The sequence below is a fragment of the Lithobates pipiens genome, unplaced genomic scaffold (assembly GCF_037356315.1).
Source record: "Lithobates pipiens isolate NorthernLeopardFrog02 unplaced genomic scaffold, aLitPip1_a1.2 Scaffold_8, whole genome shotgun sequence".
NCBI lineage: Eukaryota > Metazoa > Chordata > Amphibia > Anura > Ranidae > Lithobates > Lithobates pipiens.
In genome coordinates, this window is record NW_027507903.1 from 232,886,666 (window position 1) to 232,910,492 (window position 23,827).

The 23,827-nt window shown below is 40.6% G+C and overlaps 1 protein-coding gene across 25 annotated transcripts in view; it reads right to left on the reverse strand.

Annotated features, from left to right (window-relative positions):
* Positions 1 to 23,827, reverse strand: part of NAV3 (neuron navigator 3) — an 873,011-nt gene that overhangs the window by 176,736 nt on the left and 672,448 nt on the right. For 16 of the 25 annotated variants that reach the window (XM_077474065.1, XM_077474059.1, XM_077474055.1 and 13 more), the window contains 3 exons: positions 19,074 to 19,223; positions 6,852 to 6,960; positions 3,307 to 3,690 (listed from right to left, as the gene is read on the reverse strand). In XM_077474065.1, the coding sequence (XP_077330191.1) occupies positions 3,307 to 3,690; positions 6,852 to 6,960; positions 19,074 to 19,223 (643 nt within the window). Of the gene's footprint in view, positions 1 to 3,306; positions 3,691 to 6,851; positions 6,961 to 15,940; positions 16,947 to 19,073; positions 19,224 to 23,827 lie in introns of those variants that run through there. The other 9 variants (XM_077474072.1, XM_077474067.1, XM_077474074.1 and 6 more) reach the window with 3 other exon arrangements.

The following is a 23,827-nucleotide window of genomic DNA, read 5'->3' on the forward strand; positions in this document are numbered from 1 at the left end:
CTCTTTCTCATGTGTCATATTTTTGCAAATGCAGACATAAATATATGTTATGGGGATTCTCCTAGATCAAGGAATGAAAAGGACACATTTTTTTGTATTGACAAAAGGACTAGGGTCCAGTCTAGATGTCCTACCTACCCAAATGTTCAGAACTAAGACAGGAAATGTATGCAAATGCAGAAAAAAACATGCACATTACATGTAGATCGCATTCCAAGTTGGAATTGAACCCTAGAACCGTGTAATGCAAGGCAGCAGCACTAAGCACTTATTCTCAATGCTGCCCATACATGGCCTACAAACTTCTAATGTTTTTGGAATACATTGTGAATTTTAGAGTGTGTATGTATAGCCAACCTTTCATGTTTTGGAGTGGGAAAGGGTTAGATCTCCTGCCAGGTGCTTATCTCTGTCTGCGCGCCCTCTAGGGAGATTAACTTTCTATATTTAATGGTGGACAGCGGGACATTTGTTTCAGTGACAACTTTATAAGAGAAGATTTCCCTCACTTTGGGCTATTTTCTCCCCTTTTCTGGTATGTGTAGAAGACAGTGACAGAAATTTTAGGTACATTTGTGAACAAGTCTGTAATCTGTTAGCCAGAGTAGAATTAACCTGGTCCGGCAGATTAGCGTCTTTTAAAATGCTTTTGCTCCCTCAAATATTGTATGTTTTCTGAACGCTACCCAGTCCACTTAAAAATAGTCATCTAAAAGCCCTTAACTCTATTCTCAAACAATATATTTGGGGCCCCAAATGACCTAGATGCTCTAAATCCCTCTTAGTAAAACATAGATCAGTGGGAGGAGTGGGCCTGATTGACTTAAAGGACTATTTTATGGCTGCTATTCTTACTCCACTCAGACATTGGTTCTCTCCATCACCCAACATTCTTTGGTGCAGCATAGAGCAGGCCCTTAGCCCAACAAATGATTTGCTCAATCTCTTACTAGATAAATGGAGACCTTTCCATTTGCGCCAACTTCCACTCACTATTCAGGCCTCCTTATTGGCATGTAGAGACCTACACAACCTGCTAGATAAGCCTTCTGAAGTAAGAGATGTTCCAATACCTATTGAAATTCTGAACCATGCAATTCAACACACAGATTACTCAGATTGGAAGTCCAGAGGTATCTCCTACATTGCCAGCTTATATCAAGACAACACAATTAAACCATTTGATTCACTTAAAGAAGAATATGCTCTACCACCTGCTGACTATTATAAATATATCCAGGCATCGCATTTCTTAAAATCACTACGGTCCCCTCATATATACATACAGGACACGCTGTGGCAATTTTACACAAAGACGCCCCCTCCCACTAAGGGGATTTCCTTTTTCTACACACCCTTACAGAACAAATTCACTTTTACTAACTCCCTTCCCTACACTAAGTGGGCGGTGGACTCCAATAAGACCTTCACTCCATCCGAGTGGCAAAGCGCTTTTACAACTATATACAAAGCCTCTAGGTGTGTGAACCACTGGGAGCTCTCTCAAAAAATAGCTTTGAGATGGTACCTAACACCGTACCGTATGGCAAAATTCTCTCCCTCCAATTCCCCTCTGTGCTGGAGAGGATGTGGAGCGGTAGGCAACATCTCGCATGTGTTCTGATCCTGTAAACACCTTTCCAGCTTTTGGGGGAGTGTGTTTTGGTGCATCTCACGCATTACGGGAATTCTGATGCCACCGACTCCCGAATTTGCGATTTTAAATCTAGGCATTGAGCTTTTCCCTCCTTGCTTCCACACAGTAGTTACTTATGGCCAGATTATTGATTACTAGAAACTGGAAATCCAATTAAGTTCCCAACGTTTCTGATGTACTTGACATTACAAGACAAAATTACATTTTGGAATCTTTACTATCTAACAGAGCTGGGACAAGGGCGAGCTTTGACAACCAATGGAAAATATGGACAGATTGGCACAGAGTTGAATAACAGATGTCTTCTCAAGCGTTTATGTTTATGTTTGATTGCATTCGTATCTTAACAGTACTCGTTTAATGCTGAACCTCATGGAAACGGTTATCGTCAGTCTCGTTATGATCCATCTAATATTCTGACCTTCTCTCCTTTTTCTAATATTATGTTTTCTAAGGCCGCGTACACACGCGCGGACTGTTCGCCCAACCTTGTTCGTCAAACAGTTTGAGCGGACAGTCCGCTCAAAATTAGCATGGACGGACTTGACCACACACGACGAACGAACAGTCCGCTGAAACTTGCGCGATGACGTGAACGGCACGTACGACGGGACGAGAAATACGACGTCCAATACACTGCAATTTCCGAAAAACTTTGTTCGTCAGACTGTCCGGACAAAGTTGGGCGAACAGTCCGCTCGTGTGTACGCGGCCTAAGTTTTTCGGAAATCCCGTAAAACTGTCCGCTGAAACTTGGTTTGAGCGGACAGTCCGCCCGTGTGTAGGCTTGTTCGTCAAACTAAGTTCCGCGCATGCTCAGAAAGGATTTACACGGCGAAGGTTGCATTGCAGTGTATTGGACGTCGTATTTCTTGTCCCGTCGTACGTGCCGTTCACGTCATCGCGCAAGTTTCAGCGGACTGTTCGTTCGTCGTGTGTGGTCAAGTCCGTTCATGCTAATTTTGAGCGGACTGTCCGCTCAAACTGTTTGACGAACAAGGTTGGGCGAACAGTCGCACGTGTGTACGCGGCCTAAGAATACACTGAGCTGCCCTCTTGCAGGCAGACTCCCTACTTACTCAAACTCAGTAACATTGACACCCTTATAGACAAACTTATTACAATATTTATCGTATACTCTGGTTGTTTGATGTTTATTGTGCATTCTTTACATCCTTTGTATTCTATGTAATATTTTACATTATGGTTTGTACTGAATTTTTTTTTTCAATAAAAACTGTTGAAAAAAAAGTCTGTAATCTGAATTTGTAAACTGAAACTTCTGGCTTTTAGCAATAAAAAGCAGTCAAGATTGATATGTAAAAAAAGAAGATATCAAGGGAAATCATATGCATATGAATCCTTCTAAATACCACATGTAAAAGGCCTTTAAGAAACTGTAATATCTCCTAAAGCTGTTTCTGCCTTGTGACTCAATTTATTTCCTTCCAGAGTACATTCCTTTACTAATTGGTTTAATTTAAGGCAAAATGAATGATTTTACAGAGCACAATTATGCACAGAATTATTGTTCCACATTGATCGTACAAGCCACACACGCTTTAATGGTGTCTATAACATGCTATAATATGTACATACATTGACATTTAGAATTTATTGCTATACAAAGAATAATGCAAGTCACTCACCCACTGTTTATGTCATCAGCTCTCATGCTTTTTCCAAGTATGTCACCATCACTCATATAGCCTCCTACATCCACTTCCGAGGACATGTCCAGGTCATGATTTCCCTTCTCACAAATCTCCACTTGTGATAGGTTTGCAAGGCGAGAAACAGCAGCACGTCGAAGAGGTGTGGTATACATGAACCGTGATGGGTCAGTATGGATAAGGCGCCCAGCGTTACTTCGAGGGAAAGCACCAACAAAGGAGGGGGCATCACCAGCCTGAAGCCTTGGGCTAGCCTGTCCAAGTCTCCATGTAACTGTAGATGATCTATTTGGCAAACTTGGCAAACTTCTTCCACTTACTTCAGTTGTTACAGTACTATCAAATGTTGTCTCTAGTGTGCTGTCGGAAAAGAAAAGGGAAGGAATGTAACAATATGCAGTATAAATAATTTGTTTGTCATATTATGTTTAGCCCCAAAACCAGAATATTTATCATAACTTATATTTTTGCTAATGTAGGGTTTATCTTTATTTTGGTCAAGAAAACCAAACTATGTTGCAATGGGCATTAGACACAGCGATGTTGCTTAGGGCACTACTAGATAGATAGATAGTTGTGGAGAAGGACACAGAGACAGGGATAAAGATGTCTACATGTTCCTGGGTGCAAAGTTATGCAAAGTTCTGATATTTAATTTGTATGCAGCTATTAATTTATATATATATATATATATATATATATATATATATATATATATATATATATATATGGCTCCAGTAGGCCGGTTGGAGTGACTGGGTAGAATTTAGGAAGCTCATTGGAAGGGCATGATTCATCCGACCTTTTAACATCCACTGCAGCCCCCCCCCCCCCCCCAAGGTGGTTTGGGGTATCCGCGCAGTGTACTGCATATGCACACTAAATGATATAACTGATATATTTTCATAGGGTTTAAGGAAATAGCTTTGTAATCTGCAGATTAAATATTTGTGTGATTTCAATATCATAATGCTCTTACTGAACTGAGATGGAAAATGCAGTGCTGTGCAGTGTTTGTTAATTAGTCTTTACTGTCGGTGATGGATCTTTATATCAGAGAGAGTATTAGCCCTTGTACACACGGTTGGACATTCCGACAACCAAATCCGTCGGATTTTTTCAGATGGATTTAGTCCGACGGATTTTGACTGAAACTGTTGCCTACACACAGTCAGACAAAGTTGTCGGAAAATCCGATCGTTCAGAACGTGATGATGTTATTTAGTTACGACGGGACTACGTTCAGGCTAGTAGCCAATAGCTTTGGTCTAGGAATTTGATCTGAGCATGCGTGGCACTTTGTCTGATCGGAATTCTCTACACAAATTTTATAGACAAGTTGGAAACAGTCCGATGGAGACCACACACAGTCGGATTATCCGACAACATGGTCCGATCGGACACCTTCCGTCAGAATGTCCGACCGTGTGAACAGGGGCTTAGAGAAAGTTGGATAAAAACTGTCACTTTTCCCATGCTTTCATTTCTCCTTGCTTGTAATAGACAGTCAACACTCTGGGGAAGTTTGCACAACTAAGATTGAGTAACGGCTTGTGGTATTTGTAATCAGAGGGGAAGATGGCAGTCCAGGAATGGCCTAATCATTTTTAGGATGCTTCTAATAATTATTCTAATTGAGTGCCTCAAAGTGGCTGGGGAAAACGCAAGTATTGCAAATTCAACTGAAGTTAACAGCTGCTACTGCTGTTGCTGGATTTATTAGTACAAGCAGGGGCCAAATTGTTTACCCCTGCTTGTATATACATGTGCATATCATTAGAACATAATTATTATTTATTTTTTTCATTTAATTTGACAAAGACTGCAGGGAAGTTTTCTTGAATGACTTTGACTAAGTTTAGATGTGTGGCTAAATTGCTGTGCCTCTGAAAAGCGATCCAATAATTCATCATAATTATAAAACAACTTATAAACACAAAAACATACAAGGGGACTTGAAAGAGACCACTGCAAAAATGTATAATCACAGCACTGAATACACATGGATTGGAATCCATACAATCGTCATCCTCTGCATTATCACAAAAGATTACAGCTATAGATCCCGAACTGGCCAATTTAGCCTCTCAGATCTCTACTGCTGTAAACAAACAGCCAGAGATCCCAGAAGATGTCATAGTCTAAGTATGGCCATGGCCATATTTGGTCAATAACATCACAATTACAATACATAACAATACATAACAACTAATAAACATAAAAACATGAAAAAAAAAACGTATACAGCACCAGGATCCCTTGTACTGTGTTTACCACAGCAGCAGGGATCTCTCACTTTGGATGGGAGGATGACATGTACACATCGGCATGCATACGGTTATCTTAAAGAGGAACTGCAGTCTGCTCACATAATTTATAATAAAAACATCTTCGCCATTCTGAAGCTTCCCTCCAATCACTTTTGCATATTATTTTATATATACTGTGATTCTGTATTTGCTAAATATACTGCAGAAATCTCCCTCTGGCTGCAACCATTTTAACTGTGGGCAGCGGAAGCTGCTGCCTTTTCACTTCCCGGATTTACACAGACGCATAGAGGCACATCTTCAGCTCTGCAGCGCTCATTGGCCCTCTAATGACCCCCCCCACCCATTCCCAGCAAAGTCTCAAGAGAGCTGTGCATGATGTCATAAGCAGACAAGAAACAGGCTGTATAATGTATTAACTGGCAGAAGAAAAAACATTTTACTATCAAAAGCTAAAACAGGGGCAGATTAATAGATGGAAAGTTGAAAAAACGGCTGAAGTTCCACTTTAATTGATGTAGATGTAGACTTTTTTTGTACTGTAATTAAGGTGTGTATGTTCATTTACCTCTTTGTGGGAATAGGTCAACTGGGAATAGGGAATAGGTCAATTGGTACCCCTGAGTTAATTTTCTTAGATATCTGGGGTTCCCTTATTTTAAATGGGGATTCCAGATTCTGCTATACAGGGCTTTTTTTTCTCAGTGAAAAGGTGCAGGTACAGTACTCCCCCCTTTTGAGTCATCGCTTGTCTCCACCCCCTACCTAACTCTGAGCCCTGCCCCTTGGTCCCACCCCCTACCTACTGCCCAATACTGCCTCTTTAAGAGAATAATGAACCAAGTATCATTTTGTGGTGTTAAGATATGTGTATGGAATTTGTTAATGATAACAAGTAAGGCAGTAAAATGGATCCTCTGCAGCCAGCAACAATAGATTCCCTGAGAACAATAGAACCCCCACAACAATATAACCCCAAGAAACAGTAGATCAACCCCAGCAACAAAAGACCCTACCAGCAACAATAGATTTTCCAGCATCCGGCACCAATAGACCCTCCATCCCACCCTAGCACCCCTTGCAATTACATGCATTCAGTGCTGGATGTGCTGCGTTCCCCCTGTGCTCCAGCTGAAAAAAAAGCCCTGCTGCTATAACTCTCCCAAATTAGCCCCATGTCCTTTTTGGGAGGTAGTTTCCACGCACATCGAATATATATACAGCTATAACATAAGGACATGCCATACAAACCTGTGAGTTATTTGAGTCCCCCGTAAACTTGACATGGTTTCTTCTAGATTTTGCCTAAGATCTGCTATATTCTTTACTGTTCTCATTCTCCGGGTTTCTGGATCTTCACCTGCAATATGTAAAAAAAGAAACTGAAACGTATTTTATTAAAAAAAAAACACAAATGTCTGTTGTGTCATAAGAACAATATGGAGGCTGCCATCGCTACCCTACTAGCTAGCTGTCTGTTATGTGAATGCTTTGGCTTCACTGACTTATGAATCACTGACCTGAAAGAAATACTGACAGGTTCTTCTGACTTTCCTTTACTATATACTTGTTCTAGGTCAGTGACTTAAAAGTATTTAAGCCAGATGCATTTAGACAACTATTGATTTTATACTTTAAAGTCAGATTTTGGACAGATATAATAAAAGTAAGAAGTGCCATAAAATTTATGAGTACCATATAATTTTATTAGAAGAACAAATAACTCTCTTGCGTTGCCACTAATAATGGAGAAATTAGAAATGCTGCTGCCAAGACCTAAATGCGTCCCCACATTCACAAAAATGAACACCCTAGTACATTTACTCACATATATGAATTTAAGCTCCCTATCTGGGTGTTCATATTTATATTTACTTATCTTTTCCACCTTATTTATGTTTTGCACCAAAGTTTTTCTTAGGGTATTTGTACCTCAGTAGGGCTTTTATTTATAACATTATCCCTATTTAGGGAACCTGACATGTTCCACTGTTTATTGCTGTAATTTCTTATTGTAAATACTTTTTGTGTTAGCTTCGGGGGATCATTATAAGAATTATTGTGTTAGTGCAGTGCTACACCACTTTCCTTTGAATATAAATTTATTACTGAATAATTAAGAATGATTTATTGTATTTTTTATGTATTTTTCATTAGTAAGTACTTTACAGCAGACCTTCACTCAAAAGTTCTTTCCCTCTGCCTCTAATAAAAAAAAATTATTTTTGTTATTTAAGTTAACGGGTACCATTTTTGCGCCAGATACACCATACCCAATCCCACTTCTGTAATTCTCACCTAGGCAAGAATTACATCAGCTTGGCCTCTAGCACCAATCCCCATGTGCAGCCTCTTAAGGCATGCAACACATCTCAGTAGGCTTTGGGATCGGTCTCTGCCAGTGCTGTGATATACAGTGGAGGGGCCAGCTATGAGACTTCAAGAAGTCACAGCCCGCAACCACATCTCAGATGTTGGTACTGAAGAGCCAAATCCTGGTGAAGAATATATATCTGGTGAGTATCTGTTTATTAAAAGTCAGCAGCTACAGTACATGATGGGTCAGCGTTCTTAAAACGATCGTAAAAAACGCTGGATGTTTTTTTTTTCTTACCTGCAATGTAAAGGCATAGTAGTATGCATTGCATACTAGCACATTATGAGAAACTTACCTGAAAACGGAGGCTTCCAGCAATGTGATGTCATCGCTGGAGGTCGCTTCCATCTTCACTAGTCTTGCTTCTGGGTTTGGGGACTCTGGCTCTGCGACTAGCTGGAGCCGAAATGGCATCACCCGCGTATTGCACGTGGGAGCCGCCGGTCACAGAGCTGTGAAGGAATAGCACAGGTGGCCATTCTTTCGGGGGCCAGTAATGTCACTTGCTGCATGTACAGTAAATATCTCCTAAACAGTGCACGCAGGGCTTTTTTTCTCAGTGAAAAGGTGCAGGTACTTTCCCCTTTTGAGTCACCCCTCGTCTCCGCCCCCTACCCACCTCTGAGCACCAATACTGCACCTTTTAGAGAATACAGTACCGAGTATCATTTTGTGGTGTTAAAATATGTGTATGGAATTTGTTAATGATAACAAGAAAGGCAACAAAATGGATCCCCTGCAGCCAGCAACAAAAGATCCCCTGAGAGCAATAGAACCCCCACAACAATATATCCCCAAGCAACAGTAGAGCAACTCCAGCAACAAAAGACCTTACCAGCAACAATAGATCTTCCTCTGCATCAATAGACCCTCCATCCCACCCTAGCACCCCTTTCCATTACATACATTCAGTGCTGGAGGTGCCAGAACTGCGTCCCCCCGAGTTCCCGCTGAAAAAAAGCCCTGCCTATAGGTAATCCTTTTTATAGGCTTACCTATAGGTACAATTTAGTAATGGAAGTTTACTTCCTCTTTAACTAGAAAGGTATCCATTGCTTTGCAAAGTGCCAGAAAAAAACTGGACTTCACCAGTGTTCTTCTTCTCTTTCCTTGCCCAATCAGCTTACTGTATTTGGATCCTTGACTAGATTGTACTGCTTGACTGCACTGGAGGTCAGGAAAATTACTATGCTGTCTGGCATTGCTGCTTGGATGACTGGAGTGACCAAATTTAATTACAAACCCTTTGGCACGTAACCGTGTCTCATATAGTTGTTTTTAACAGTTTATAGCTTTTTGCTTGGAACTTAGATTTAAATAAAATCATTGAAGGTACTACAAAGCAAAGATTTATGCTGCATTTAGATAAACAATACGCACATCACAGAAATAAAATGCATACATCATAAAACAAATTTTAAAAATGTTAAAGGCTACAAACTACTGGCACAAGACATTTCTGCAGCAGGCGTCCATCAGGAAGCATATTTACATGGACAGCTGACAGAGCAGGAATCATTCAGGAACCCGGCCAGCTGCAATTAGCCAGCAACTGCTAGTTACTGAAATAGGAAAAACACAACATACTTTAATTTACACTGTGGCGTTTGTCTCTTCAAAAACACAAATGATGTGCCGCACACAGGAACACAATCACCAGTCACAAGTAAAGCTATCGATCTATAGACAGTGGCACAGACAACATAGAACATCTCACAGTCACAGTGTCACAAACACAACTATCACTTCTGTCATCAATACCAGCTCTAGGGAAAAAAAAGCAGCTGTAATACCACAATAATATAATGTAAGATTTACTCATATAGTAATATGTTGAAAGTCAGATTCTATCTAGAGTGAAGTTCTAAAATACATCTTCACATCTATCCTACACATTATACTGTAGAGCTAATTTAAGAAAGCTTGCAAAAAGAAAACTAGCCTTATATTGGAGCTGTGTTATGTAGCAACCAATCGGATTTAACCGTTCATCTTTCAGTATATTTAAAAAGAAAAAAAAAACATGAAAGGGTGAAGCTCCTCCTCAGGAGGTACAGAAACAAAGGAAAAAAATCTGACTGAGGTTCTAATCCTACCACACTTAAATGTGTGCGTTTTAAATTAAACTGCTAATAATACCTAGATTTGATTTAATTGAAAGCTCTTGTAATTACCTATACATCAGCACTCAGGCTGGGAGACTGAAAGGCAACGCTTGGGGCCAATCAGCTGTTTTCAGTCATGTGGGGGCAACGAACATGGTGATAGGAGGAGAACGCACACAGACAACCTCATCAGTCTGTTGTTAATCCATAACTGCCCAGTCATAGGTATGGGGAAGGGAAGTTAGCTTGTATACCTCAGGACTGGATGGACATGAATACCATCCCTTTTGAAAGTAAGACATAACACACTGTATATACAGTATATACAGTGGGTAAAATAAGTATTAAAAACGTCACCATATTTCCAAAGGTGCTATCGACATGAATTTTTCACTACATGTCAGTAACAACCCACGCAATCCATACATACAAAGAAACCAAAACAAATAAGTTCAGGAATAAAGTTATGTGTAATAAATTGGAATGACACAGAGAAAAAGTATTAAACACATGAAGAAAGGGAGGTGAAAAAAGGCTAAGAAAACCAAAACACCAGCTGAAATCTATCAGTAATTAGAAAGCAATCCTGGCCCTTGTCAGTGCAAATTAATACCAGCTGGTTCCGTCTCAACTGCTTAACTATAAAAAGGTGTCTCATTTCCAAGGTGAAACATTTAATGATGGGTAAAAGCAAAGAGCTCTCTCAAGACCTTCACAACCTTATTGTTGCAAAACATACTGATGGCATTGAGTACAGAAGGATTTCTAAACTTCTGAATGCTCCAGTGAGCACTGTTGGAGCCAAAATCCGGAAGTGGAAAGAACATCATTTCACCATAAACCGGCCATGACCAAGTACTCCTCACAAGATTTCTGACAGAGGAGTGAAAACAATTATCAACAGAGTTGTCTAAGAGTCAAGGACCACTTGTGGAGAGCTTCAGAAAAACAATAATGAATGCACTCAATCACCATGGCCTGTATGCACAATGTCAGGAAAGGCTGGCTGGGGACAGTGGTCCGTCGCCTGTCTGTGCATGCCTGCGGGTGCCTGGCCGTGTCCGTGAGGGTGCGCTCCTCCGCGTACGCGCGGATGTGGTTACCGCCGTCAGGCGGGCTATTTAAACCCAGTTCTCCCTTCAGATCTTGCTGCTTGATCTACAGCGTTCCTGAGACTATTGCCTGAATCTGATCTGTTCGTGTATTGACCCGGCCTGACCTGTGACCTTCCCTGCCTGCCTCTGACCTCCGGCTTGTCTACGACTCTGCACCTGTCTTATCCTCTGGTCCATCTGTGCTCATCCATTACCGACCCGGCCTGTTCCACGTTCCTGCCTCTGCCTGCTGCATCTGTTCCTGTACTGACTGTCTGGTTTAACCCGGCTTGCCCGACTCTTCCATGTGCCTGCCCCTGAGCAATCTACCTGTTCCTGTTGGTCTCCTGCTATTTACTGGTTCCTGTCCGCTGCCACTGAGGCCTGCTTGTCTAGCTACAGTTCCTGAAGTCAGCCTGATCCACCCTCTGGCTGTTGATCCTGCCAGGCACTCATGCTACCTTTGACTCCCGTGCCTCCTGTCACCACCATCAGGGGTCGTGAGTCGGGAATGCAAGAGAGGTTTCCTTCTGCATTCCGGGCTCACCACTAGGTACGTGACACACGCTCAACACACAAGACTTTATTGATGAAGAAAAGGCATGTTGAAGCTTGTTTAAAGTTTGCTGAACAACATTTAGATGGGCCTGTGAAATGCTGGGAGAATATAGTCTGGTCAGATGAGACCAAAATTGAACTCTTTGGATGCCATAATACACACCATGTTTGGTGGTCAGATGGCACTGCACATCACCCCAAAATACCGTACCAACAGTGAAGTTTGGAAGTGGGAAAATCATGGTATGGGGCTGTTTTTCAGCATACGGTACTGGCAAACTTCATGCCATTGAAGAAAGGAGGAATAGAAAATGTACCAAGACATTCTTTATAAAAACCTGCTGCCATCTACCTGGATGATGACGATGAAACAAGGGTGGATATTTCTGCAAGACAATGATTCCAAACACAAAGCCAAGGAAACTCTTAATTGGTTTCAGAGAAAGAAAATAAAGCTGCTAGAGCGGCCCAGCCAATCGTCTGACCTGATTCCAATAGAAAATCTAGGGGAAGAACTTAAGATCAGAGTTCATAGAAGAGGCCCACATAATCTTCAAGATTCGAAGACTGTTTGTGTGGAAGAATGGGCCAAAATTACGAGCAATGCATGCGACAAATTTTTCTATACAGGAGGCATCTTGAAGCTGTCATTACCAACAAAGAGTTTTGTATGAAGTATTAAATACATTTCAGTTAGCATGTTCAAAACTTTTTCCCTGTGTCATTCCATTTTATTACACATAACCTTATTTCTGAACTTATTTTTTTTGGTTTCTTTGTATGTATGGATTGCATGAGTTGTTACTAACATGTCAATAGCATCTTTAGAATTATATTAACCAAGAAAAATGGTGATATGTTCAATACTTATTGTATCCGATATATATATCTATCTATATATATATTTATAAATATATATATACAGTTGTGCTCATAAGTTTACATACCCTGGCAGAATTTATGATTTCTTGGTATTTTTTCAGAGAATATGAATGCTAACACAAAACATTTTGTTCACTTGTGGTTAGTGTATGGCTGAAGCCATTTATTATCAATCAACAGTGTTTACTCTTTTTCAACCATAATGGCAACAGAAACGACCCAAACGGCCATGATCAAAAGTTTGCATACCCTGGTGATTTTGGCCTGATAACATGCATACAAGTTGACAAAAAGGGGTTGGAATGGCTATTAAAGGTAACCATCCTCACCTGTGATCTGTTTGCTTTTAATGAGTGTGTGCATATAAAAGGTCAATGAGTTTCTGGACTCCTGACAGACCCTTGCATCTTTCATCCAGTGCTGCACTGACGTTTCTGAATTCTGAGTCATGGGGAAAGGATCTGAGGGAAAAGGATAGTTGAACTGTATAAAACAGGAAAGAGATATAAAAATATATCCAAGGAACTCAGAATGCCAATTAGCAGTGTTCAAACTCTAATCAAGAAGTGGAAAATGAGGGGTTCTGTTGAAACCAAATCGTAGTCAGGTAGATCAACTAAAATATCAGGGACAACTGCCAGGAAAATTGTCCGGGGGTGCAAAGAAAAACCCACAAATAACTTCAGGAGAAATACAGGACTCTCTGAAAACATGTGATGTGGCTGTTTCAAGATGCACAATAAGGAGGCACTTAGCCTCTACTACACGAATGCCACAAAGTATCCTGCTTACAATACGCCAAACAGCAGAGGGACAAGCCTCAAATCTTCTGGCACAAGGTCATTTGGAGTGATAAGACCAAAATTGAGCTTTTTGGCCAGAACCATAAATGCTACATTTGGAGAGGAGTCAACAAGGCCTATGATGAAAGGTACAGCATTCCTACTGTGAAACACGGAGCTGGGTCGCTGATGTTTTGGGGCTGTGTGAGCTACAAAGGCACAGGAAATTTGGTCATAATTGATGGCAAAATGAAAGCAGTATGTTATCAAAAAATACCGGAGGAACATTTGCATCCATCAACCAGAAAGCTGCACATGGGACGTACTTGGACATTCCAACAAGGCCAAATCGACCTGTCATTGGCTCCAGCAGAATAAAGTGAAGGTTCTGGAGCGGCTATCTCAGTCTCCTGACCTCAATATCACTCTAGGGAGATTTCAAATGTGCAGGTCATGCAAGACAGCCCAAGAATTTACAGGAACTGGAGGCTTTTTTGCCAAGAGAATGGCCAGCTTTACCATCTGAGAAGATAAAGAGCCTCATCCACAATAACCACAAAAGACTTCAAGCTGTCACTGATGTTAAAGGGGCAATACACAGTATTAAGAACTGGGGTATGTAAACTTTTGATCAGGTTAATTTGGGTAGTTTCTGTTGCTATTATGATTTAAAAACACAGTTGATTAATAATAAATGGCTTCAGCCAAATACTAACCATGAGTGCAAGAAAAGTTGTTGTGTTATCATTCATATTCTCTGAAAAACTTCCAAGAAATCAGAAGTTCTGCCAGGGTATGTAAACTTATGAGAACAACTGTATATAGCTCTATATCTATCTATCTATCTATCTCTCTCTTTATATATATATATATATATATATATATATATATATTGCTGACTGCCTTAAATTCAGCTCTCAGTTGTAAGCTTCTTTGCTGAAAGGCACCATTGTGAATGGTTTATTTTTCTTTGTAATGAACACATTTTTTCTAACATTTTTTCCCCCAATCAATCAATCAGTCAATCAATCAAATCAATCTGGGGAAAACTATTTTCTGTTGACAAAAGTAGCCTTGACCATAATCCAACACCTTTGGATGGGGTTGCTTGAATGGAAAACAAGGCCTAGTATACATAGTATACATTTGATTATAGCCTTCAGAGAAACCCATACTACCATATGCCAGTTTGAACAATGACCTCTTGAGCTCCTTTAGATTCATCAGTAACATCACCACTAATGAGGTTTTCTTATTTATCTGGTACATCCTGTGGGGGCTTCTTCTTACCTTGTGTTCACCTGGGGAGTAGCTTTACCCATTACTATGCAGCCACGTTGCTTTGGACATTTTTACGCTCAATAAAATAGTATGTTCTAATTCATTCCTGAAGAAAGGGTTTGTAGGCCATTGTTAATGTACTATACATTATATGAAAATATCATCTAAAGTTGTTGATACAAACATATAGGCCAATTTGTGGTCTTACATACTGCATGAGTTTTTTTTTTTAAATGTTGATGTATTTAATGGGTATTTTTCACGTTATTTTAACACAGACAACCTGTGATTTAGCAGTGGTACCCACTGGCTTTCTAACAAACATTCCACATTTCTGCTGTCAGTAGGGATTCACCGATGACAGAAAAATGTAAACAAAAAAGCCAACAGTAAAAATCCATTTTATTTGTTGTCCATACCAGACCCACAGGGATTTGGAGGTCATGTACATCATGTTTTTTTCTAATTTTTGTCTGTTGCATTTACATCCTGCTGTCAGCGGGGAATCTCTGCTGACAGCAGACAAGTCGCTGGTTGTCAAGGAAGCAGTAGGTGCTGGCTCCTTAACAACCAGCTATTTACAGGCTGTTAGGGACTCTGATGGCTCCTCAACAATCAGCTAGCATTTGTTAAACACCTCTTGGCTATACCATACCTTTTTAACAAATGCTTTTGTTTACTTATTTTTTTTTGCAAATGGGTTTTTAGACAGGTTTTTGCGGTATTCACCAAGCATTTCTTAGTTTTTGTCATAAATACTGCATAAACCTGCAGTGAATTGACATTTTTCACATCGCATGAGATATTTGGGTTAAATGTGTCACATAACCCAAATATTGCATGCAACATCCTTTTTGTGAACTTAACCCAATATTGTTTTTTGCAATAATAAAACACACTTCAGTCAAAAGAAGACAAATAATGAATTTTATACTGTCTAAGCTAGAACAAGTGCAGTTAAAAATGAACATGAATGAATTACTTAAAAAAAAAAAAAGTTTTTGAAATAATATATGTTTTTATTTTATGCTTAAAACGTCCTAATGGATGCTAGCAAGGAAATGTAAGGCTGATTTATAAATAGGTGGTATGGCCAAAGAGAGTGTCTGCCCATAGCAATAACCAACAGTTACATTCTTTTGCTCATGCTTAAAATGGAGCATGGAAGATTTTCATCGCATGGGCATCCCATCCACATTGCTCTAGCCTCATCATTCAAGTCCACAATTTCCAATATGGCACCTCTGCAATAGTAACTTACCAAGAATCTCACAATACAACACCTGTTCTAGATCAGCTAACATAGTCACAATAACTTCCTCATCCAAATGAGCAGTTCCTTCTCTCTGGCAATTTTCCTCATCTTCTTCTGACCAACTTTTACGCAAATCCCCCAAGTTACTGCTGGGTTGGTCATCCACTAGTTGTGGGCATCCTGCGACTGAAAATGCCAGTAAATCCTGACTTCCTGTAAAGTGATAGGACGATCGCCTGTGTGATGACACATTGTAGTTGGGGGCCACATTTTCAAACTCACAAGATGAATCAGGAAGTAGAGAGTGCACAGACTGAGAGAAAATCCTTGAGAGGCAAGTAGACGCCTCAACTTTCTTTTCCTTGTAGACTTGTGAGCTGGAGGTCTCTTCATGCCAGCTTGCTTGATAAGAGAAAAGCATGCCATTTTCTTTGCTTCCACTGATAAATGACAGATTGGTCATAGACTTTTGTTTCTTGAGACAAGCATCCCTTATCACATCCTTCTTCTTGACAAGTGGTAATTCAGTCGGACGTTGCATCTTTCACAATGTAATATCGCTCCTTAGACTTAATCATGTGAGAGAACAAATAAAGGCTCCACGCTATACATGTTTGCTTTATTTTGCAGTACCCATCACTGCACCATAACTGCAGAGGTAATCCAATGCTGTTACAAATCCTTTAGAGATACATGTAAAGCATGCTGCTTCAATAGAGGAGTCCAACCCCAGAATAAAATCCATTTGTTTCTTCCCATCTCACAGTCAAAGGAATCCAAGGGGATGATGATCATTTTCCAAGAATCCCAATTTAAAGGAAAAAAAAAATGTCTTATTCACCTTGTGCAGTCTCTTCTTTCTGCAAGCGACTCCTCCAAACACAGATCTTCAGCACTTTATCTGACAGTGCTGCAAGTATAGCAACGTCAGAGCTCTGTGCAAGTAAAGCTCAGCTCTGAACAAGTCGCCTGCTAACATCTTAGTATTCAACCTGCATCCCGAGATCTGACTCTTCCCATGCACTGCAGTACACTCTGCTAGCTGCCATGGCAGCGGACAGCCTCCTGATTACACTGAGCTGATGTCCACAGCCCAATGCGACAGGTCGCCTGATGGCAGGTGAAAGTTCAGTGAATCTGTCAAAGCTATGCATACATTCAGTGTATTAAATGTAGGTAATCACACTGCAATATCATAAAAGCATTTGTATGCTATAGGAACAGTTGTTTTTAGTATTGTATATCCTTGTTTGCTTACTAAAATACCTGTATATACACATTTTTTAAAGTTCAACTCTATTTTTGAACCCTGACAATACAAGGAAAAACTCACCTGTGCAGTGCTACCAATGTGTTTAAATATTATTTAGATGTTTAGTTTTTTTTTTAAATTCAAATATGTCAGTTTAATACCTCGTATAAATCTGTATGTGACATTTTTTGCAATTCTTGTCTATATGATTAGAGCTAACATACCAACATATATTGTTTCTCTGCAGAGGCTGCTGTGAGCTGAACTGTGCTTAATGCATGGCCAATGAGGTTTCTTTACTTAATATAAATCTATGCTCATGACATAAACTTTAATTTTATAACATCAGCATTGTAATAACAATACACAACAGTTTGTTTGTTTTTTGGACAATCCAATAGAAGCTTACTTGAAAAATCTCCTTTCATGTTGTGAGTGCTGGTCAATTCTTTCTGCAACTTTCTGGATTCCCTGCATGCTTTTAAAGGGGTTGTAAAGGTTTGCGTTTTTTCACCTTAATCCTCATCCTATGCATTAAGGTGAAAAAATACCTCGCTGCCATGGGCCCTCCAGCCCCCCCGTTTTACTTCCCTGAGCCCATTCACCGTCTGTGCGCGTACCCCGGTGTCCTCTTCTCCACTGAGTCTGGCCATTGATTGGATAGATTGATAGCAGCGCAGCCATTGGCTCGCACTGCTGTCAATCACATCCATTGACGCGCCCACCTGGGGGTGGTACCGAGTCATACACTTGGCATCTATGGACGCCAACTGTATGACACAAGAGCGTGCTCACAGGCTAACCCCCTCAGAAAAGAGTTTCCCAGAGGGGGTTAGCTTTAGCGGGGAGGAGCCGAGACAGCTGCGGGGGGACACCAGAACAGCAGGATCGGGGGCCACTCTGTGCAAAACTAACTGCACAGTGGATGTAAGTATAACATGTTATGTAAAAAAAAAAAATCAAACCTTTACAACTCCTTTAAGCTTCTCCAATGCTGTTTACTTTCAATATCTAAGGACTATATATCCCATGGTATATTGCTGGCTGCAAGTTGTGACTCCTATACTGACTCCGCCTCCTTAAACTCCTCCTCTGTGACTCCTGTACTAACTCTGCTTCCTAGCACCTCTGTAGTTCAGAAGGCAGGCTTTATGAATATTACAATATACAATACAGCAGAACCTGCTCACGTATATACATATACATATACACACATAATAATAAAAAAAAACAATGGTGTCAATGAGATCTGACAGTTACATGCTGCATGCAAAAGAACTTGCAGTATAACAAAATTAAATTTTGGCATTTGATGGTTAAAGTGATACTAAAGTCTTGTTTTTTTTTATTTAAAAATAACAAACATCTTATACTTACCTGCTCTGTGTAATGGTTTTGCACAAAGCAGCCCAGATCCTCGCTGCTGTTCCTGGCCCCTCCCTCCTACCGAGTGCCCCTACAGCAAGCAGCTTGCTAAGGGGGCACCCCAAGACAAGCCGCTGTTCTGTGTGTCTATTCAGACATGGAGCCGGGGATTGGCCCAGCCCTCCCTCTCTCCTCATTGTCTCACTGACTTTGATTGACCTACATTGATTTTGTGTTTCAGCTAATCAGGAGGGAGAGTCCCTGACAGCCGAGTCTCTCGTGCAACATCACTGGATCAAGATTGGACTCAGGAAAGTATTAGGGAGGCTGAGGGGGGCTGCTGCACACAGAAGTTTTTTTATATATATATATATATATATATTATTACATAGAATGTCCTTTAGAACCACTTTAACCTATTGCAGCATACCATTTTGTCATCACCAACTTTTAGGATGTATTTATACAAAAAGTACATGTAAACACAATCACTAAAATAAGCTTTAGCATGTTAATGCTTACTTGCCAACTGTCCTGGATTTGTTCGGACATTCACGTTTTTGCAGGTAGTTTTCCTGTGATGACTGTGTCCTGGAATCACAGCATATCTCCCAACATTTTCAGTAAAGTCCTGCCTTTGGATTCCAGGCATGGGCAGTGAACTCCTGCTCTCTACAAGTAATGAGTAAATAACGAACAATGTCAAATTGGTGGGAGGAGTTTAAACAGTACAACAACAGGGTTCTACTATTTAAGCACCATCCACTATCGTGACATCATTCGCTCATTCATTAATTGTTAGGCTTCATTCAAATGGGCTTACTTAAGCAAAGGTCTGTGCAAAGTCTGTGTTTTCCCCCACAGGGATGCACAAGTGTTCTGTGGCAGTAGCTGCTACCCTCAATTTGACAGCCATGTGGGTGAGGGTGCGGGTTCCCTGGATGCAGACAGTGTGAATTTGAAGACCTGCACACACATGGCTGTCAAACTGGTAGCAGCTGCTGTGTCATTCATATGAATTGGACTGTCTTCATGGGGCTGCATGGAAAACCTGTACAACCCTGCATGGGCAAACATGGGCTTAGCACAGGCATACACTTAGGTATGCCCGTGTGAACAAGGCCTAAACAAAGTCGGCAAAGATCTTTCACTATTTGCCTTCTATGCTGAACTTTTCACTGGATCATGGCATTTCTCAGAGATAGTGTGTTGTGAAAGACCTCTGCCTGCTCTGTTTACAAGTTACAGCAGTAAATGATGAGCTGCTGTGTTATCATATGTGGGTTGTGCCATATCTGGGGAAGAGATGTGGGTACTTTACTCTGAGTACCACTCTTTATGGGGCCTGCAGCACTGCAGCACTGGTGAACAGAGAAAAGGTTGGGATGCAAAGAGTTGAGCAGAGGGGAGATGAGGTCCAAAAATGACTAAAGGGCATGGGGGAGGATGGAGTTTTGGGGTGAAAAGTAGAACAGAGTCTGCAGGAGTAAGCAGGAGTAAGTCAGCAAGAGTTGGGGTCTGGGGTTGAAAAGGTGAGTAGCTGGGGGTGCAGAGGTAAGCAAAGAGGGGTGTTTGGGTTCAGAGGTAAGCAGAGGCGGATTTGGGACAAAAGGTGAACAGAGACGGTGGAGTTGGGGTGTAGAATCAGCAAAGGTAATAAGGGAGTCACTGTAAACACCCCTGTTACAGTGGCCAGTGTAAATATCTCTATTACATTGGTGGGAAAAAAAAAACTTGAATGAGTATAGAGAAGTGATCGGTACAAAAATTGTCTTACTCAAGGGTCTATTTGAGAAGTTTATTCAAAGTAACAGGTAAAGCCAACACGTGGAAAATGCCTCCCCCTTCCTCAGGGCTGTAATTTTGTATATAAGTGTATCAGGGATAAGGCTTGTTACAACGGGGAAAATAATTATTTGATCCACTTTCAAAGAAAGAAGGGTCTATAATTTGTATTATAGGTGCATTTTAACTGACAGAGACATTATATCAACCAAAGATCCAGAAAAAAAAACACATGATATAAATGTTATAAATTGAGTTGCAGGTCAGTGAGTAAAATAAGTATTTGATCCCCAAGCAAAACATGACTTAGTACTTGGTGGAGAAACCCTTGTTGGCAAGCACAGAGGTAAGACGTTTCTTGTGGTTGGTTACCAGGTTTGCACACATCTCAAGAGGGATTTTGGTCCACTCTTTTTTACGGATCTTCTCTAAATCCTTTAGGTTTATTGGCTGTCACTTGCCAAGTTTCAGCTGCCTCCATAAATGTTCTATAGGATTAAGGTCTGGAGACTGACCAGACCACTCCATGACCTTCATGTGCTTCTTCTTGAGCCACTCCTTTGTTGCCTTAGCGGTATGTTTTGGGTCAGTGTTCTGCCTGAGGAAAGAAGGTTCTCATCTAAGATTTTACAGGACACAGCGCCGTCTATTGGCTCCCACAATGCGGCAAAGTCGGACTATACCTAACAGCCCCAAAGCAGAATGCTTCCACCTCCGTGCTTGACTATAGGGATGGTGTTCTTAGGGTCATAGTCAGCATTTTTCCTCCTCCAAACATGGCAGGTGGAGGTAATGCCAAAAAGCTTAATTTTGGTCTCATCTGACCACGGCACGTTCTCCCAATCCTTGACTGAATCATTTAGATGTAATTCTGGGCTTATTCCTAATTTTTCTCATGATCATCCTTACCCTATGAAGTGAAATCTTGCATTGAGCTTCAGAGTGAGGGTGATTGATGGTTATTTTGTATTTCTTTAATCTGCGGATAATCAATCCAACAGTTGTCTCCTTCTCACCAAGCTTCTTGCTGATGGTCTTGTCGCCTATTCAGCGTTGTGCAGGTCTAAAATCTTGTCCCATGATATCCTTTGACAGCTATTTGGACTTAGCCACGATGGTGAGGTTTGAATGGTAGAAAGATTCTGTGGACAGGTCTTTTATACACATAACAAGTTGTTGTTAGGAGCACCTTATTAAATTGACAGGACTAATCTGTGTACCACATGAGCGCATACTGCAGTAAGTCTGTGGGAGCCAGAATTATTGTTGGTTGTTAGGGGTTCAAATACTTATTTTACTCACTGAACTGCAATGCAAGTTATAAAATTTGTATTGTGTGTTGTTTCTGGATTTTTGGTTGATATTCTGTCTCTATCATTTAAAATACACCTATGATAAAAAAAAAAAAACTATAGACGCTTCATTTCTTTATTAGACCCCTTTCACACTGAGGTGCTTTACAGGCGCTATAGCGCTAAAAATAGCGCATGCAAAGTGCTTGTAAAGCGCCTCTCCTCTCACTCCAGTGTGAAAGCCCAAGTGCTTTCACACTGGAGGGGTGCACTGGCAGGACGCTCAAAAATCAATGGGCAGCGGTGCTTTGCAGGTGCTTTTAACCCTTTTCTTGGCCGCTAGCCGGGGTTAAAAGTGCCCCGCCGAAAAGTGCAGCTAAAATGATGGTGCAGCGCCTCTAAAAATAACAGCGTTTTTACCACCGCCACCCGGAGCGGCTCAGTGTGAAAGTGCCCTAAGTGGACAAACTTACAAAATCTCCAGGGGTTCAAATAATTATTTACCCCACTGTATTAGTCATTGACTTTTGGTGCAAATTGGCAGCATAGCCCACATTGTTACATTATTGGTCAGTTCAAATGGGTCTGTTAAATTCATGATCAGTATAAATGTATTTTATTTTACAAAATGAATTTTTTTTTTTTTGACACATAAAGTTTTCATCTAATTTGGACATACACAGTAAGATTTTCCATCTGTTATATGAAATCATGACAAACTTGCCCATGATGCCATCCCTTGGCTACATAAGAACACAGATTTATCCCTGTCAATTCATATACATTACACAAAAGCTAATTCAAGACAACAGTGCAAACACATGCAGTAATCCAGAGCAATCTTAGACTGAATTGTATTACTACACGGCATTAGAATAATGAAATCTGACTTCAGATTGCCTGCTAAATCTTTTTTTTTTTCCTCCCCTCTTCCCCATTTTATTTATTAAAGACATTTATGTTTTTTATATCAGGCACAGTGCCAAAGACTTTTCAGCACGCTGGAAGATTTCCTTATCTTGTGACAACTTTCTTCTTTATCTATGCATGTGTACTGTATATATTTATTAGAATTGGGTATTTCCTAGTTTGGTTTAAGGAAGGAATCAGACAGAAAGCACAACATTGCCCTAGTATTACAAACATGGTTTCATAATCCCTGTAACATTTATGCTCCTTAGAGCATCTGCAAAGTCCAAAAATAAATGTTGTGCAGAGGCGGTGAGGTTCAGTGTAGTGTCACTGCCCCAGGCACAACAATTACATCACCAACTTGGAGCTCAGTACAGCCCTGGATTGCACAGCACTAGAACAATTTCACAGAATAGAACTCTTCTGTGTCATGTAGCATCAGCCCGCATATATATTCTTAGAGGGGTAATTACTAAATTACTAAAAACATAAAGGTATTCTACAGAAGAGTTCCCATATGCAAGCTGATTACTTCCTTTACAGATAAACTCCAGGAATATATAAAAAGCCACCATTTAATCCAGCTATGAATTCATTAAAGATTAACTAGATTTTTTTTTGTTTTGTTTTTTTACATTCGGCTGGCAAACTCTGAATGTAACCTGAATATGTCTTGATATTACTGTCCCATATTTGCCAGTACAGCACTGCTCAGATTGGGAAAGGGAGGGGCAGCACTTAAAGAGGAATCTTCTTTTACTTTTCCTGCATGCTTCTCACAGTAGCCATTTTCACTAAGGGCAGACAAACCCACCTTCCTTTACTTCCTGGAACTCTGCCTAGAACTCTGGGTCTGCTTCCTGTAACATGTGCCAAGGGTGATGTGACATCACCAGTGCCTTACGCAGTCAGGAAGTGGAAAATCATTATTTGTAAGTAAATGATTTGACCACTTAATGACCACTTGTCCCCAATGTACTACGGCCACTGTAGGCAAAGCAGCATACTGGTATGTTGCTGCCAACTTCCTGGTTTAGAGTGCACGCATGCGTTGCCCCCCCATCCGGATTCTGCTGTGATTGTACATACCCAGAACATGTTAGCAAATCACGACCGGAACGTGCTGATCGAATGTGTGCATTCACAGCCAAGAGCTCTGTGTTGAAATTCAACACCAAGCTTGGCACACAGCGGATGAGAAACTGAGAGATCATATCTAAAAAGCAGCACACTTTACACATATTACACATAGTTAGACACATATTTAACCTCTTGATCTCCCTAGAT